The 15,800-nt window shown below is 46.4% G+C and overlaps 1 protein-coding gene across 1 annotated transcript in view; it reads left to right on the top strand.

Moving 5' to 3' along the window:
• Positions 1 to 101: 101 nt before the first annotated feature.
• Positions 102 to 15,800, top strand: part of trim37 (tripartite motif containing 37) — a 21,833-nt gene continuing 6,134 nt past the window's right edge. The window contains exons 1-19 of the mRNA XM_060056220.1: positions 102 to 624; positions 1,314 to 1,354; positions 2,281 to 2,382; positions 2,818 to 2,858; positions 3,102 to 3,218; positions 3,501 to 3,588; positions 5,176 to 5,298; positions 6,464 to 6,587; positions 6,949 to 7,016; positions 7,457 to 7,581; positions 8,617 to 8,667; positions 10,277 to 10,358; positions 10,539 to 10,615; positions 10,971 to 11,150; positions 11,349 to 11,463; positions 11,867 to 12,058; positions 12,148 to 12,281; positions 13,160 to 13,242; positions 15,059 to 15,309. Of these exons, the coding sequence (XP_059912203.1) occupies positions 1,334 to 1,354; positions 2,281 to 2,382; positions 2,818 to 2,858; positions 3,102 to 3,218; positions 3,501 to 3,588; positions 5,176 to 5,298; positions 6,464 to 6,587; positions 6,949 to 7,016; positions 7,457 to 7,581; positions 8,617 to 8,667; positions 10,277 to 10,358; positions 10,539 to 10,615; positions 10,971 to 11,150; positions 11,349 to 11,463; positions 11,867 to 12,058; positions 12,148 to 12,281; positions 13,160 to 13,242; positions 15,059 to 15,309 (1,974 nt within the window). The 5' untranslated portion in view covers positions 102 to 624; positions 1,314 to 1,333. The remainder of the gene's footprint in view (positions 625 to 1,313; positions 1,355 to 2,280; positions 2,383 to 2,817; positions 2,859 to 3,101; positions 3,219 to 3,500; positions 3,589 to 5,175; positions 5,299 to 6,463; positions 6,588 to 6,948; positions 7,017 to 7,456; positions 7,582 to 8,616; positions 8,668 to 10,276; positions 10,359 to 10,538; positions 10,616 to 10,970; positions 11,151 to 11,348; positions 11,464 to 11,866; positions 12,059 to 12,147; positions 12,282 to 13,159; positions 13,243 to 15,058; positions 15,310 to 15,800) is intronic.

Raw genomic sequence — 15,800 nt, 5'->3', positions numbered from 1 at the left:
TATTGTATTGTGTTGTCAAATTGTCCTCTTTTACTTTGAAAAGTGACCTACTTTATACCATCCGGGCCTCTTATTTTGAAGGCCGGGTTGTGAAACCGGAAGTGTGGTCAGTGTGTCCTGTCTCCAGCTTCCCCAGCGGCTGCCGACCATGTTAATGAGTGCGGTGGTGCGGCTGTAAGAGACTGATGATACAGGGGATACTGGTGTATGAGGACCTGGAGAAACACCACCGAGCTCCAGGTACAGCGGAGTCTTAACGCGACGCTATCCGGTGGCACAGCGCGCGTCTGAGGGGTTCTAACGGATAACGGTTAACAGACGGTTAACGGCTGCACCGTCTGCAGAACCCCCCGGTAGCTCTAGCCGCTCCGTGAGGTTACCTAGCTACCAGCTAGTGTCATCACCGTGAGGTAACCTAGCTACCAGCTAGTGTCACCATTGTGAGGTAATCTAGCTACCAGCTTGTGTCATCCCCGTGAGGTAACCTAGCTACCAGCTAGTGTCATCACCGCTGCTAGTGTCATCACCGTGAGGTACCCTAGCTACCAGCTAGTGTCATCACCGCTGCTAGTGTCATCACCGTGAGGTACCCTAGCTACCAGCTAGTGTCATCACCGCTCCGAGGTAACTGATTGGGTCATAACTGTAACGCACGGCGTGTATCATCATATCACTGTGTTTTTTGGTCATGCTCCGTCCGTTCACGATAAAGACCCGTTTTATTGCAATTGATTTTAATTGGGGGGAACTGGAACTGGCGTATTGTTACAGGTTGGTTCGTAACCACTAACAACAAATTATGCTGGGGCCTTGCCCTTTAGTAATATACCAAGATGCTGGGGCCTTACCCTTTATTAATAGACCAAGATGCTGGGGCCTTACCCTTTAGTAATGGACCAAGATGCTGGGGCCTTACCCTTTAGTAGTAGACCAAGATGCTGGGGCCTTACTCTTTAGTAATGGACCAAGATGCTGGGGCCTTGCCCTTTATTAATAGACCAAGATGCTGGGACCTTACCCTTTGGTAATAGACCAAGATGCTGGGGCCTTACCCTTTAGTAATGGACCAAGATGATGGGGGCCTTACCCTTTATTAATTGACCAAGATGCTGGGGCCTTACCCTTTAGTAATAGACCAAGATGCTGGGGCCTTACCCTATAGTAATGGACCAAGATGCTGGGGTCTCACCCTCTTAAGCTTTTCAAATGTTTTTTTGCTAATATGTAATGTGGCTGACGTGTGTCAATGTGTAATGTAAATTTGAATGACAACTCTAACTTGTTGTAAATTATTTATTTCCCCCTTAATTTAGAAGGACTTAAAGTTGCCGACATGGACGAACAAAGTGTTGAGGTGTGTATAAATGCATTGTAGGGAACGATTATTATTTTTATGTTTTTACTGTTTAGGTAAATTATTGTATTTTATAAGAATTGATTGGAAGAAAGGTTATATAAAATGCAATATGTCGCAACATCATTTATGAATGAAAATCAAAAATGCATGCTTTGAAAATGTATGTCATGTTACCCTTTAGAATGTCAATATATCACAGCACATCGTTTAATTGGATTGTATACTATTACTGTTAATGAAATGATTAGGCCTACATATTGCAAGCACATTTTAAAAGCCTGATAATATTAAATTGGGTTAAGAAACGTACATTCTACAGATACATTTTCCCATTGAAACTGAAGTAGGATCATGTTAATGGATGAGTTATTTTAAACATGTTCCAAAATAACCAAAAGTCTGAATTACTTCGTTATGGTTAATATAGCTTCATGAAATAAAATTACTACATGTGTACACTGTACATCTACATATTTTAGATTTTTCCAACTTGCTAAATATCCGCTAGCAGGTGGCGGTAGAGTAACATCTCAGTCCAGTCTGACATTGTCAGCAACAATCAATTATCACACACAACTGTGTATGCACTCTGCCCAAACACCAACACCCTACTTTAGAAGTAGGCCAGCACTGATTTGGCAATAACCACCCACATGCTCGGCACACTGGCCTGAGGTTGGTGTTTTTTAAGTAGCCTTTCAGATAGAAGTGTTGTGTGCCAAGCTCGTTTGTCGGTGAATGTTTGAAATACAGAAACTAGCAGAAAACGGGTTTTCAGCTTCTATGCCACACAAGCCATATAAGAGAAGGATTTCACAATGTATTGCCTGGTGTGACCGGGCCTTTAGAAATGAATGTTTCTCATGGGAGGATGTACTGGGTGAATGCCCCTGCAGTTGGCCTCTGTCCATGTGTGTCTCCAGAGTATTGCAGAGGTATTCCGCTGCTTCATCTGCATGGAGAAGCTGAGGGACGCCCGCCTCTGTCCCCACTGCTCCAAGCTCTGCTGCTTCAGCTGCATACGGGTAAGCCCCACTACCGCTTGGCGTGTGTCTCCAGCGCTCAGCGCGTCAACAGCTTTTGGCGTCTTGTCTGGCTCGATGCTGGGATTCTCCAACTTTACGCATCAAGGTTCCATCCATTACAACCTAAACCGTGATTGACGCTGCGTTTTCTAAGCGGATCCGATCCGATTCCAGTTTTTTTTGACGTACCAAAACAAGCGCAATCCATAAGTCAAAGGCCTTCCTAACTTTGTGACCTGAAACATGTTTGAAGAGTTAAACGCTGTATCCCCTTCGGTTGTTTGGCTATGTTACATATGCCAAACCTTGTTGAAGAGCGTTGATAATAAAACGGCTTATTTTTCAGTTTTGTGTTGCCAACGCGTGGATGACCCTGTTTGTTACTGAAAGTGACATACCTGTCACTTACCTGTGTGTCCTCTTTATTTTGGAAAGCGTTGGCTGACTGAACAAAGAGCCCAATGCCCACACTGCAGGTAAGCTCCAGTCCACCAATGGTAACATCATGAGTTAGGTTCGCTGCCAGTCGTATTCCTCATTGAGGCCCCCACTGTACTTGCTGAAGTGTCAATGAAATCAGAAACGGGGTGATCCCACAAACCCGAGTGCTGTTTCTTCTAGTCTTAACAGATGGTAGCTTGTAGTATAGTAGAGTGTCAGGTGATGGATGGGCTTGCTGTGAGTGCATGAAGTCCTAACGCGGGGATTCTTGTCCCCAGGGCTCCGCTGCAGCTCAGGGAGCTGGTGAACTGCCGCTGGGCCGAGGAGGTGACCCAGCAGCTCGACACGCTCCAGCTCTGCAGCCTCTCCAAGCACGAGGAGAACGACAAGGACAAGTGAGGCCCCCCCCAGAGGCTCCCAACCACCTCTCCCCCTCCCCTCCTTGCTTCCTCATAGCGGCCCTGTCCAATGTTTTGTTTTTTTCAAGGCAATTTGGTGATTTGCTGGTTGGCACTTCCCTGTGGGACAAACAATAATTAATTAAGTAGAGGAATTTTCAATGCAATGAATCTATATACTTCCCTAATATATTATTATTATTATTATATATATAGAATTGGACATAAGAGTTTCCATAGCCTAGCATGATTGCTCACATTGAGGTGTGTCCTGTCCAGGTGCGAAAACCACCATGAGAAGCTCAGTGTGTTCTGCTGGACCTGTAAGAAGTGCATCTGCCACCAGTGTGCTCTTTGGGGAGGCATGGTAAGACACACATTTCAAACCAACACACAAAACTAAATTTGCTCATGCAGGTGCAGTCTACTTGAGATGGATATTTTACCAGAGCATTTAGCCACAAGTTCACAACAACTCAAAAGGGCTCAGTATCGGCATAGCCATTAATCCCATATCAGACGAGCATCAAAGTTGAAATTAGTGTCAGGGTCAGAGTTTCAGAGGTTAACCTAGTGTCAGAGTGCATTCTAGTATCGGAGCTACCCTGGGCGCTGCTATACTCAAAGATCCAAGCTCAGCCGCACCAACCATCAGCCTCTAGTCCCCTAGTCCTAGTTGAATAACAATAAGCCGATTTGATGCACTCTCTAATTTACTAATAATGAGTTCTGTCAAGCGATTAAAATATTTAATCGCGATTAATCGTATTAATGGCATAGTTCACTAATTTTTCTATGCTAAATATCCCTTGATTTCTTCGTCCCATTAATTGTTCTCATTATAATGCTCTTATCAACATGGAGAAGTGCATCGGCTTGCCTTGTGCAAATGTTTTTTTATTGATAACATTGGCATATACTGATCAAAACAGGACGATACAAAAAAAAAAGCCTATAGTGCATTAAACGATGAACATACAAACATACTGCCTTGAACATAGCAGTCAGGCTACTGCTTCTTTGTTTTGAGGCAAAGAAAAAAAAATAACGCTGTTAAAATTGGTTTGCGTTAACGCCGTTAATAACGCGTTTAACTGACAGCACTACTAATAATACATAATACTTATTCCACTAGTGCCAGACGGCAATAGGGAAACGAGGAAGAAAAAGTGATGGTATCCTGTACTATTTCACTTAAGATGACGTCCTGTTGGCATTACTTAGCGGCCAGCTGCAGATAACACAGATTAAGTCTACCCTCGTGTCTAGACGGTCTCAGTTTAGCTGTGGCGCTTACGGCAACCCTTAGAATGGACACGGGGCTTTTCACTCGCTAATAGCTGCTGGACGGCTATGGTCAACAAATTACACTGATGTATGCTTTTGGAGTTTACCTAAAGCATTAACTCTTCCTAACTATCCCCTTTCGTGGTATGAATGTATGCATTCCTCTGTACATACAATAAATGAGTCAGTGTAACGGTTCTCTTCTTCCTTACTAGTTTTAATGCATTTCTATTATTCCCACAGCATTTAAGTTATTATCATCCCCCTCAAACGGCAGTATTTAAAACCTGTGGTTCATCGAGATTAATCACAGCCTGTAATCTGATTCACTTGATTCAAACTTTGAAGACAGCCTTGATTCTCCAGTAATCACATTAAGGCCCAATCCCATTTCTACCCCTTACTCCTTCCCCTTACCCCTCGCCTCCCCCTTGTTTTGAAGGGGTAAGGGGAAGGGGTAAGGGGTAGAAATGGGATTGGGCCAATCCCATTTCTACCCCTTACCCCTTACCCCTTCAAAACAAGGGGGAGGGGTAAGGGGTAGAAATGGGATTGGGCCTAAATTATCCATTTTAAACTGAGCCATTATGACATGAACTCCCTTCAGGACCAATGCTCGCTCTCTAGTAGGTAGCCACTGAGCGTGTTTGTCCCACCCCCCCTGCAGCACGGGGGCCACACCTTCAAGCCCCTGGTGGAGATCTATGAGCAGCATGTGACCAAGGTCAACGAGGAGGTGGCCAAGCTGCGCCGCCGGCTCATGGAGCTCATCAGCCTGGTCCAGGAAGTGGTAAACCCTCCACCTCGACGTGTGTGTGTGTGTGTGTGTGTGTGTGTGTGTGTGTGTGTGTGTGTGTGTGTGTGTGTGTGTGTGTGTGTGTGTGTGTGTGTGTGTGTGTGTGTGTGTGTGTGTGTGTGTGTGTGTGTGTGTGTGTGTGTGTGTGTGTGTGTGTGTGTGTGTGTGTGTGTGTGTGTGTGTGTGTGGTTTAACTTTCCTTGTTTCGCTCAGGCGCTAAGTGTAGTTCAAATTGCTGCCTCTAGATGGTGATATTGTATTATTGATCCTTTATACAATGGCTTGCTTTGGTGAATACTTGATTCTGATTGGATGTGTTGATTAACTTTCCATGCCTATAGACAGGAAGCCTATTGGATTTAAAGGGGATCTTTTTCCAAGGAAGCTTTTTTTTTTTTTCTTATACTTGTTCAGCTGTCTGCAGGGGCTTATGGGTAACCATGGAAACCAAGTTAAGATATAAATTACAAATTCTCAGCAATGAAGGTAAAATATTTACCTTCATTAGTTGTAACATAACAGAAGAGCTTATAAATACTGAGGGGAACCTTACTGCCCATATCCATGACGTAATCAAAGCCAAGCAATGCTCAGAAACGTTATACCTGTCCACATTATTTCTTTTAAAACCATTACAAACTACATTAGCAAATAAGAGATTCCTAAATCAGGGTTTCGCAGAAGTTGCGTAACTAATCTGCCGTTGGCTTGCCCACAGTCTGTACTTTTCTGAAATGTACCGTTAACAAAGTGTTCGTACTGTCCAGTGTTGCTAATTATGTTTTTGAATTGACCAAGAATAATAACATCTCCTTGCCGTTAATAAAGGTCAATGGTAGAATGAGGTTTGACAGTGTCTGTCTGGAGAGCAGCTCCTAGGCTCAATGCGGTCCGCCACTGTCATTTAAGAGTTCTGTAGAACCTAAGGCATCCACAAAAGTGGTCCAAGTATAAAAGACGCATAATCGGCAAGGTAATAGCTGATCGATGTTGACGGCATTTCTTACTAATGGCTCTCAAATCACAGCTCCTGAAAGGTTGTCTGTTGAATAGGCGTGTTTTCATGGTGTCTCATATCGGGCCGTCCTCACCAGGCAGGCCCGTCCTCACCAGTGTGGCCTGTCCGTCTGTCGCCCTGTCCGTCTGTCGCTCTGCTCAGGAGAGGAACGTGGAGGCGGTGCGCGGGGCGAAGGACGAGCGAGTGCGTGAGATCCGCAACGCCGTGGAGATGATGATCGCGCGGCTCGACAACCAGCTGAAGAACAAGCTCATCACCCTGATGGGTAAGCCTCGGCTCCACCGTGTAATCACACACACCACACCCTCTCCCCGGTTATTTAAAACCCTTCTCTGTTGCCTGGTGATGGCGCAGGCGCTGCCAACGTTGCCTTGAGCATGGCTGTATTTTAAAGTAGCGAGTGGGAATCGTTAAATGTCGTCTGCAGTGGCACTAATGAAGGCCCACCCGAGCACAAGTGTCCGGACGCACACAAACATGGAAGAACACAAGAACAACTTCACAATTTAAGGGACAAGTCGGTGGTAATGCATACCAGCCCACAGTCTGAATCGTTTCGCCTTTTAAATGTCAGACAAAGTGTTTTGTATACCACAGAATTAACAAGATTCACTTCTTCTTACAAGGCCAGAAGACCTCGCTGACACAGGAGACTGAGTTGCTTGAGTCCCTCCTACAAGAAGTGGAGCATCAGGTTTGTAATTCCCTTTGCACTTGTCCCTCTGAAAAAGTGCATCCTGTTTAATTAGCAAGACGGTGCCGGAAAGTGTCCGACTTGTGTCTTTTCACTCATGAACTCATCTCTCACTCACTCACTCACTCACTCACTCACTCACTCACTCACTCACTCACTCACTCACTCACTCACTCACTCACATTATTTCATCCACTCAAATCGGGGGGCAAGTGTACGTGAATACGGCCATCTTCACTGAATGTCTTCTCTGGTGTTTTTTTGTACGGTTTCTGAACATAACTAATGGTGTGAGAGAATAAAACCTCTCACTGCGTAGGCAGGCTAGCCCTTGCCATCTTGTCCACCTGGTAAGAGCCAGCAGGTAGGCTTCCCTCTAACCACTCAGAGTGGGTATACTTAAGATGATGATCTCCTCTTTTTGTTAATGTTCTCCACAGCTCCACTCCTGCAGTAAGAGTGAGCTGATTTCCAAAAGCCCCGAGATCCTGCTCATGTTTCAGCAGGTCCACCGCAAACCCATGCAATCCTTTGTCACCACGCCGGTCCCACCGGACTTCACCAGGTAGCCTTGAGAGGGGAATGGACTACCAAAGGCTCACATAGTTCGTCTGCCCAAAGACATTTCTGGATCCGCTGGTCATGTCAGCCTATGCAATACTCAATTGAGTATTACTATCGCCCAGACGTCACTTTCTAATTGACTTGGGATATCTCCGATTATATTTTGACTTACAATTTTTTTATGCAGTTTTTAATATGAAATAAAGAACATGACTAAAACAGCAAGCATTACCTAGCTTAGCATTTGATATCCGAGGTCAACAGTCTTCTCGTTAACAGCATTGATACATAGCCATGTAAGACTCCATTCCGCTACAATCTTATTAGCAATTACATTCTTTTTTAATCTTTAATGTAACATATAATGACAAAACCATTTGCTTTACTCAATGTCTTGGCTGTATTTAGTTAACGGGCGTGGTAATTAAGTTACGGAAATTGAATACTGGAATACGGTCTATACTTCAGTTAAATACATCATGTATATTTGGTAGCGACACAAGTTGTGACCTGCATCAGGAACGATGCATAACAAGTCCTGGGCATGTCATATGGACCAGTATGTCTGGAAAATGATGTATTTCAAACTGAAAACATACAAGTAGAAAGTATAATGGTGCACTGCCTTGAATGAGATCAGGAAAAAGCATCAGAAATTTTAAATAACGTTCTTCTGCCTAGGCCCAATTCTAAATTGGATATAATAACGTCCTTAAAACAGTGAACTCCATAGCCTTATTTTGGAACGGACACAATTGGGTGATGCTGGGTCAGCCACCTTGAATGTGTTGTTTGAGATGCAGCATGAATAAACAGACCACATATTGAGTTGTTATGTGTGACTACAGTCAAGTCCTTGTTGGAACGTTCACCTAATCATTAACACTAGGTTGTTGCCCAAAAATGTCTTTAATGCTCTCTGTTTAGTTGATTCAGTTTAAAAAGGTTAGCTTACCCTAACCCTCTTATTTTATTTGTATTCTGCGTTGATGTATTGAAGTTAAGGCAGAAAGGTTTAACGTCTCCTCTCCCACAGCGAGCTGGTCCCCGCCTACGACTCCAGCACCTTTGTCCTCGCCAACTTTAGGTGAGTCAGTTTGATGTTTCTTTTATTTAATTTCTATAGTCAAATCAATCAACTTCTTGTTTGATTCGAGTCACTTCAGCCCTTTAGTACCATTTAAGACCTTTCTTAGAATGTCTAATTTCATTTCTCAACCAGATATAAGTGGAACGAATTCAGGGGTTGTCAACGTGTCAAATGCAGTAATGTAATGATATTCAGAAAAAATACTAAACTCGATTTTAACATTTAGCAAGATCTGTGTTTTTTCGGATTTGTAAGTGTTTCCTCGGATTTGTAAGTGTTTCCTCATTACATTTACATTTAGAGGATTTTGCTGACACTTTTATCCAAAGTGACTTTCACCCATTCATTCACACACCGACGGCGAATCAGCCACGCAGGGCAACAGCCAGCTCGTCAGGAGCAGTTAGGGGGAGGCGTCTTGCTCAGGGACACCTCGACACTCTAGGTGGAGCCGGGATCGAACTCGCAACCTTCCAGTTACCGCATTAACACTTTAACAAAATAAGAGAGATCTAGAAGTCTGAATCATGAAAGCTAAAGACTTTATTATTACTCGGGAGCAAGTAAGAACAGAGCCGGGTTGGTTTGACAAAGAACTGAAGAGCCACTGCTGGACCCCTACTTATATCTTCATTCTGCACGTACGCCATCCATACATCATTACTTCCTCCCATGTACTATTCCCTTAAGTGGAGATGTACTGTACCCCCGGGTCCGCAAACGGGGCCTTCACCGTATTTACGCTAGCTACATACCGTACGTTAAACATGTCAAGCTCGGGGTTGGTCCATAGGCCACTGTACTCGTTCACATCCTAAAGCTGTGCTTGGGGGAGAGTGGTACTGGTTACTCAATGTTTCTCCACACTTCATGTAACGTATAGGCATGATCAAATAACACATTGTCGTTGAATGTAAGAGTACATTTCTCCCATGTTACCAGTCAACCCGCTCTACCTCCTAAACAACTGTCTCACCTGGTATTGGGGTCTCAGCCTGCATACTTCTGAAAAACATGTTAACCTTCCGGTTACCAGTCAACTAGATTGACTGTCAAATGCAGCAAACTGGGTCGACTGGTAACCGGAACTGGTCAACCAGACTGGTTACTAGTCAACTGGGTGGACTAGTAACCGGAAGGTTAACATAGTTTTGGGATGTATGGTGGCAGAGTCCCCAATCCCTTTGTATTACTAGCATTATGATGTACCCCATACACATAACACGGTCAGGATAGTCGTGACCTCAGTCCGAGGCAGCAAGGCGTTCTAGCAGAGGTGCCATTCTAGCAGCCAGGTTCCAAAACGGATGAAATGTGCTATTTTACCCACTATACAACCATTTTGGGATGTCGCAGGGAAACGCCCTCGCCCCATCCCTCTCATCACAGGATCACAATCAATGCGTCACTCACCATGAGACGACAGGGACTAAGTTTCAGGATTTGTGAAGGGGATTCATTGCCATACCAAACAATCGTATTGTAATTATGAATGAACTTATCCCAATGGACCTTGATGAAATCTTGTCGACTGACAATAACGTGTTCAACAACTGGTGTGTCTCTGTGTCTGTGATGTGTGTATCTGTGCTGTGCATGCGTGTAGCACCCTGAGGCAGAGGGCAGACCCTGTGTACAGCCCTCCCCTTCAGATCTCTGGGCTGTGCTGGAGGTTGAAAGTATATCCCGTGAGTAGCCACCAGCATCTATTGTGTACCGTTACACCACCACCCATGTGTGGTACGCCTTGCCCCTACAAACCAAACCCTGTGAAATTGAGTCTGGTATGTGAGAGGCAGCAAACGGAGTAATGTGTTGACCGGGGCGCCGTCCTGTAGGTCATACATTTGTCTGTCTGTGTTTTCTAGGACGGGAACGGGGTGGTCCGTGGTAACTACGTGTCGGTCTTCCTGGAGCTGTCAGCTGGACTACCTGAAACATCAAAGTACCTCAATTGCAGTTTATTTCTTCTGTTTGACGGTTCTGGGTTTGTCTTAAGATGCCTTACATGTATATTTTTTAATGCATTCCTGCCGTCCACACGAAAATTGGGTTTGTGGTCACTATAACTGAGCTTTTGAAAAACATAGCAATTATTGTCTCATTGGTATTGAGCATGCGTTCTTCTATGGTGCATCTTTAGGACGTTAAACGGCCACCTACTGACCCGGCGTGCCCATGCGTTTTCAATAATATTCTCAAACTCTTGCGGATGTCGTGGTAAATGCTTTTAACGAAATTGAATCTATATATTGTGAAGTGGAATAAAGCCTTAACTATGCATGCCTGTCTGCGTCCAGGTATGAATACCGCGTGGAGATGGTCCACCAGGCCTCCAGCGACCCCGCCAAGAACATCATCCGGGAGTTTGCCTCGGACTTTGAGGTGGGCGAGTGCTGGGGCTACAACCGCTTCTTCAGGCTGGACCTCCTGGCCAGCGAGGGCTACCTCAACATGCAGACGGACGCCCTGGTTCTCCGGTGGGTCGCATCGCCCATCCTGTTGGTGACGCCTAGAGGGGCTTTCAAAGGAAACCCTAAGCGACCATGTGCTACAGAACTCATTTTCTCTTTTGACCGCCACCATCTCAAGAGGTGCACAGGTCTGTGGGTCGACACACCACTGGTGGACTGACCCGTTGGGTTGTGTTTCATACTTGTCCCCACGGTGCGGTATAGGTACCAGGTCCGCTCGCCAACCTTCTTCCAGAAGTGCAGGGATCAGTACTGGTACATCAGCCAGCTGGAGTCTGCCCAGTCCAGCTACATCCAGCAGATAAACAACCTCAAAGAGGTGCGTCTTGACCCGCCTCTCTCCTCCTCATCAGCATTTAAAGCTGCAGACACAGAAGCGGCACGTTTGTGGGAAGCTCATTGTGGGACTGGCTCGTAGTGGGTGTAATTCTGCACCAAGGCTGAATTTTGGGAATGAGTCTTCAACTGCTGTATTAGGGGCCCGCTAACGCCTATATAAAAGCATCAATTAAGTAGCATGCCATGGGACCTTTAAATCGTAAGGAGAACAACCTAAAATACTGCTCGGGAGAATTACATTACAGTTTAGTTGACAAGCTAGCTTTGGGATTCTGGCTCACAGCGTTGTTCCGCTTCACACTGAAGCTCAGGGCTCGTCGTTAGAGAAGGATGCAGTTGTGCTGGAACAAAAGGTGCTGAGGGAACGTGTGTTGCCCTTCCAGCGCCTGGCCATCGAGCTGTTCCGCAGGCAGACGTCGCGCAGCTCCTCGCCCCCCGACCAGAGGCCCGGGGGGGGCCGGCAGCCCTCAGAGAGGGAACCCCGCCTGGGGAAGACCGAGGACGTCTTCCAGGTGGTCTCCACCGACGCCAAGGAGCGCGAGCAGGACGAGAAGACCCAGCAGGACGACTCCAACGTGAGTGGATGCACCCCTCTGCTTCTGGGGTCTGAAGCTGTGTCGGGTGGCTCGGCAGCTGTGTACGAACCGATGTCCCATGTTTCTAGGAGCTGTCGGACGGGGACCTGGAGGTGGACTGCCTGACGGAGGAGGAGGTGAACCCCCTGGACGGCAGCAGCACGTCGGCCAGCTCCACCGCCACCAGCAACACGGAGGAGAACGACATCGACGAGGAGACCATGTGAGTGGCTGAGCTCAGGGCGGCCTTAATGTGCCACTGAACCAAAACGTCTTCAATGATCTTAAACATGGTCAAATGTGTCATTGTGTCCAGGTAACTGATATAACGGCGTAATGCAGAAAAGACCCAGCGGTTTGTTAACGTTGAACGTTACTGATGTCTCCCATCAGACTAATGACTTTTTTATTGAATGATACATCGCTTGATGGTGTTCACAGGTCAATATCAGATATTTCATAAATGTTTATGGTCTAAAGTGGTCATACCCAATGCCTGAAGCAGAGGTCAGCTATAGCAAAGTACGCTTGCCACAGGTTCGATAAGGTGTGTGTGTGTGTGTGTGTGTGTGTGTGTGTGTGTGTGTGTGTGTGTGTGTGTGTGTGTGTGTGTGTGTGTGTGTGTGTGTGTGTGTGTGTGTGTGTGTGTGTGTGTGTGTGTGTGTGTGTGTGTGTGTCCGGCTTTGTGCTGTTGTCCATCCCGCCCACTCACTCACAGCCCTCTGCTGATGAAGTGAGTCATCTCCCCTCCCCTCGGTTGCTCTGCTAAAGCTAAGCTCTTTGGAAGAAGGCTGACACGCCAGTGCAGCTTTGACACCGCTCTCCTCCGTGATCACAGATTTCCCCTGGACATACTGGTGGCAGGACAAATGAACAAAATGTTGCGCTACGAAACATTACAGACATGCCCTAGCCCTTCAGTTGGCTGTTAACAAATCTCGCATGGCTTAATGCAACGCAGAGTTAATACACAAACTGGGAAATAAAAAGGATTTGGTTTTTGCACTTGGATTTAGCAGAAGAGTCCTTTTGCTCTTGAGTCGACGAATAAAATTGAAGAACAATATTTCATTAAGACATTGAAGACATTTTTTTGTGCAGGTCAGGGGAGAACGATGTGGAGTTTGGCAGCCATTTGGACCCTGAAGAAGGAGAGCTCCCCGAGGAGCTGGCCGGCGCGACAGGTAGCAGCCCGGCTCTCTCTCTACCGTGTTCTTTTTTTCAATGCTAATGCTGCGCAAGTGGTGCTTTTCGAGATCACACCTCCCAACAGTGGTGGTCGTGTTGCCGGGGAGTATGGGATGAGTCATCGTGTGTTTAAGCATCACTGGCTGTCGGCGCAGCAGTAGGGGAGAGCAGGGCTGTTCATCCGATCACACGGCGCGCCAACCAGCCTCCTGTCAAATGTAAAGAGTTTTTATTTGGAGAATACAAAACGCCCGTTCTTTATTGCACAGTAAGCCTCCTAGCCTTAAAGTGAAACTGAAACAAAAAGGCCAGTGAGGGTCGGTGTGAGTAGGCGCTATTTACCCTGGTACCATGCCCCAACCCTGCAGGGAATCCACATTGAAGAATTGTTTTTTTGACAAAGTCCCCACTTCTGCCATTAGTGCATAGCCATGGAGGATCCCCCCCCCACAGCCGGTGACGTCACCAGGGCAGTCTGACAGTGCAGTCTGTACAGTTGCACATGCAGCACAGAGATATGGGATGATCTGGGGAACAGAGATTTGGGTGGTCAAAGGAGGAGGAAGGGGGTGTGTGACCGCCTCTCCCCAGTAGGGATGGGTCGGTCGCGAACGATTCGTTCACAACGAACGAATCCCGAAGGTGAACGACAAGAACTGATTCCCAAAACAAGAGAATTAATTCATTTGATTCATATATTTTTTTTAAACAAAACAAAAATATGGTCACGTAAATAAAATATACAAACGAACCGAGCGCCTTCTCCCCGCGACCTTATATTGATTGAGTCTAAAACGTTCTCAAAGATTCAGCCAATGAGAGTACTACAGCAGGTAGCAATCACTTTGCCATGGCACATGGGTAAACGAATGACAAGGCACCGCCACACAAGTTAACTAACGATCACTGTAGGCTTCAATATCATGCAAGCACTTCATACGTTTTGTTCTACAACGCAATTGCATGCATTTAATAAAGTATTGTTTTACAGACCATGGAAATGGTCGAACTGCGTCGTATAGGCCAATGCTACAGAAATTCTCTTTTTTTGTTTTCCGAGCGCACCGTCACTGACAACTTTTTCATTTCTTCTTCTACCCTTATGGTAGGGCAGGCTGTGAAAAAGCCTTATTTGGCGGGCATACCCAATACTTGTAAGCAAAGGGGGGGGGGGGGGGGGGGGGGGATTCCCTGTCAAATGACGTAATCTGACTTAACGAACGAATCAAACGAACGAATCGTGATAGTGAAAGGAAAAGAAAGAACTGTGGAAGAACTGATTCCCGGAAAATTATCTTTTTGCCCATCCCTACTCCCCAGGGTGGATCAATGGATATTGCAAGACCAGACATTAAGGGGGTGCATTGCATCATAGACATAACCATACTGCAAAAACAGTAACAACAGCCTGGAGTTTACTCATCCTGATGGCACATATAGGCTGGCCGCCTTCATAATGCCAATAAATAAGACGGGCTCAGTAGTCTATTACAGCCCAATTGCTCCCAGTCTGTCTCGTCTTTCAAAACTAATCCAGAAGCAAATCCTGTTCAGTATCTCTCTGGCTCCGCCTCAGTTTTTGAGGTGGCTTCAACAACAGACCTTGACCATACGAGAAGTAGTTACAAGAAACGCGTGTACGTAAACAATTCTGCTGCGCTGTTGAACTTCTTCAAACTCCGTATGACGTAGTTTGAAGAAGTTCAACAGCGCAGCAGAATGGTGGGCAACATCCACTGGGGAAACATCCACTCCACGAGGTAGACGGTCACCCCCCCCCCCCCCCCCCTGTGCCCTTGTCTCCTGGCCCAGGCGGCTCCAACCCGGCGCTGTGCTCTCTGCACCGCGGCGGCCCGGCCTGCAGCACGGGCGGCGGCGGCGGCAGCAGCCTGCTGGAGATCGACCCGGTCATCCTGATCCAGCTGCTGGACCTGAAGGAGCAGAGGAGCGTGGAGTCGCTGTGGGGGCTGCAGCCGCGGCCCCCCGTCTCCCTGCTGCACAACCAAGGTACTGGGGGGGGGGGGGGCTTTTTAGAGGTGCTGCAGGCGGGACTTGAAAGCTGCTAGAAGAGTGGACATTGGAGAATTGCCGTAGCCATTCATCAGGTGTTCGTGGGCGAAATGCATTATGAGAATCTATTTTTAGAGAAGACTCTTGTGAGAGACCAATTACATTCAGGACCTCTCCCGCTTCATTCCTGTTAGAGGATCCATCTTGCCTGCCCAGTAGGTGTTTGAAACCCCCTACTGGGAACATTGGGAGTGCGGGAGACGATGGGGACGGGGCCGTTTTTTAATCATGCTCTTTTTTTTTTTTGCTCTCTTCACTAATCTCAATTCTGCCTTTTCCGACTTCGGATGTTTACATTATTTGAAGGCTCTTCCGAATTGTTGTATCCCTCAACCCGTCCAAAGAACAACCACGCACACCAGGATTGATGCCAAGAGTTCAAGATGGCTGACCATCAGCTTATTGCTTAAAATATAATTGTGATCCTTGTCTTCACAGCACAATGCCAGACCATTTAAACTGTAATCCATTGGGTTGGTTTCAC

The sequence above is a fragment of the Gadus macrocephalus genome, chromosome 7, assembly GCF_031168955.1.
Source record: "Gadus macrocephalus chromosome 7, ASM3116895v1".
Taxonomy (NCBI): domain Eukaryota; kingdom Metazoa; phylum Chordata; class Actinopteri; order Gadiformes; family Gadidae; genus Gadus; species Gadus macrocephalus.
This window is presented reverse-complemented; position numbering and strand designations above follow the sequence as displayed.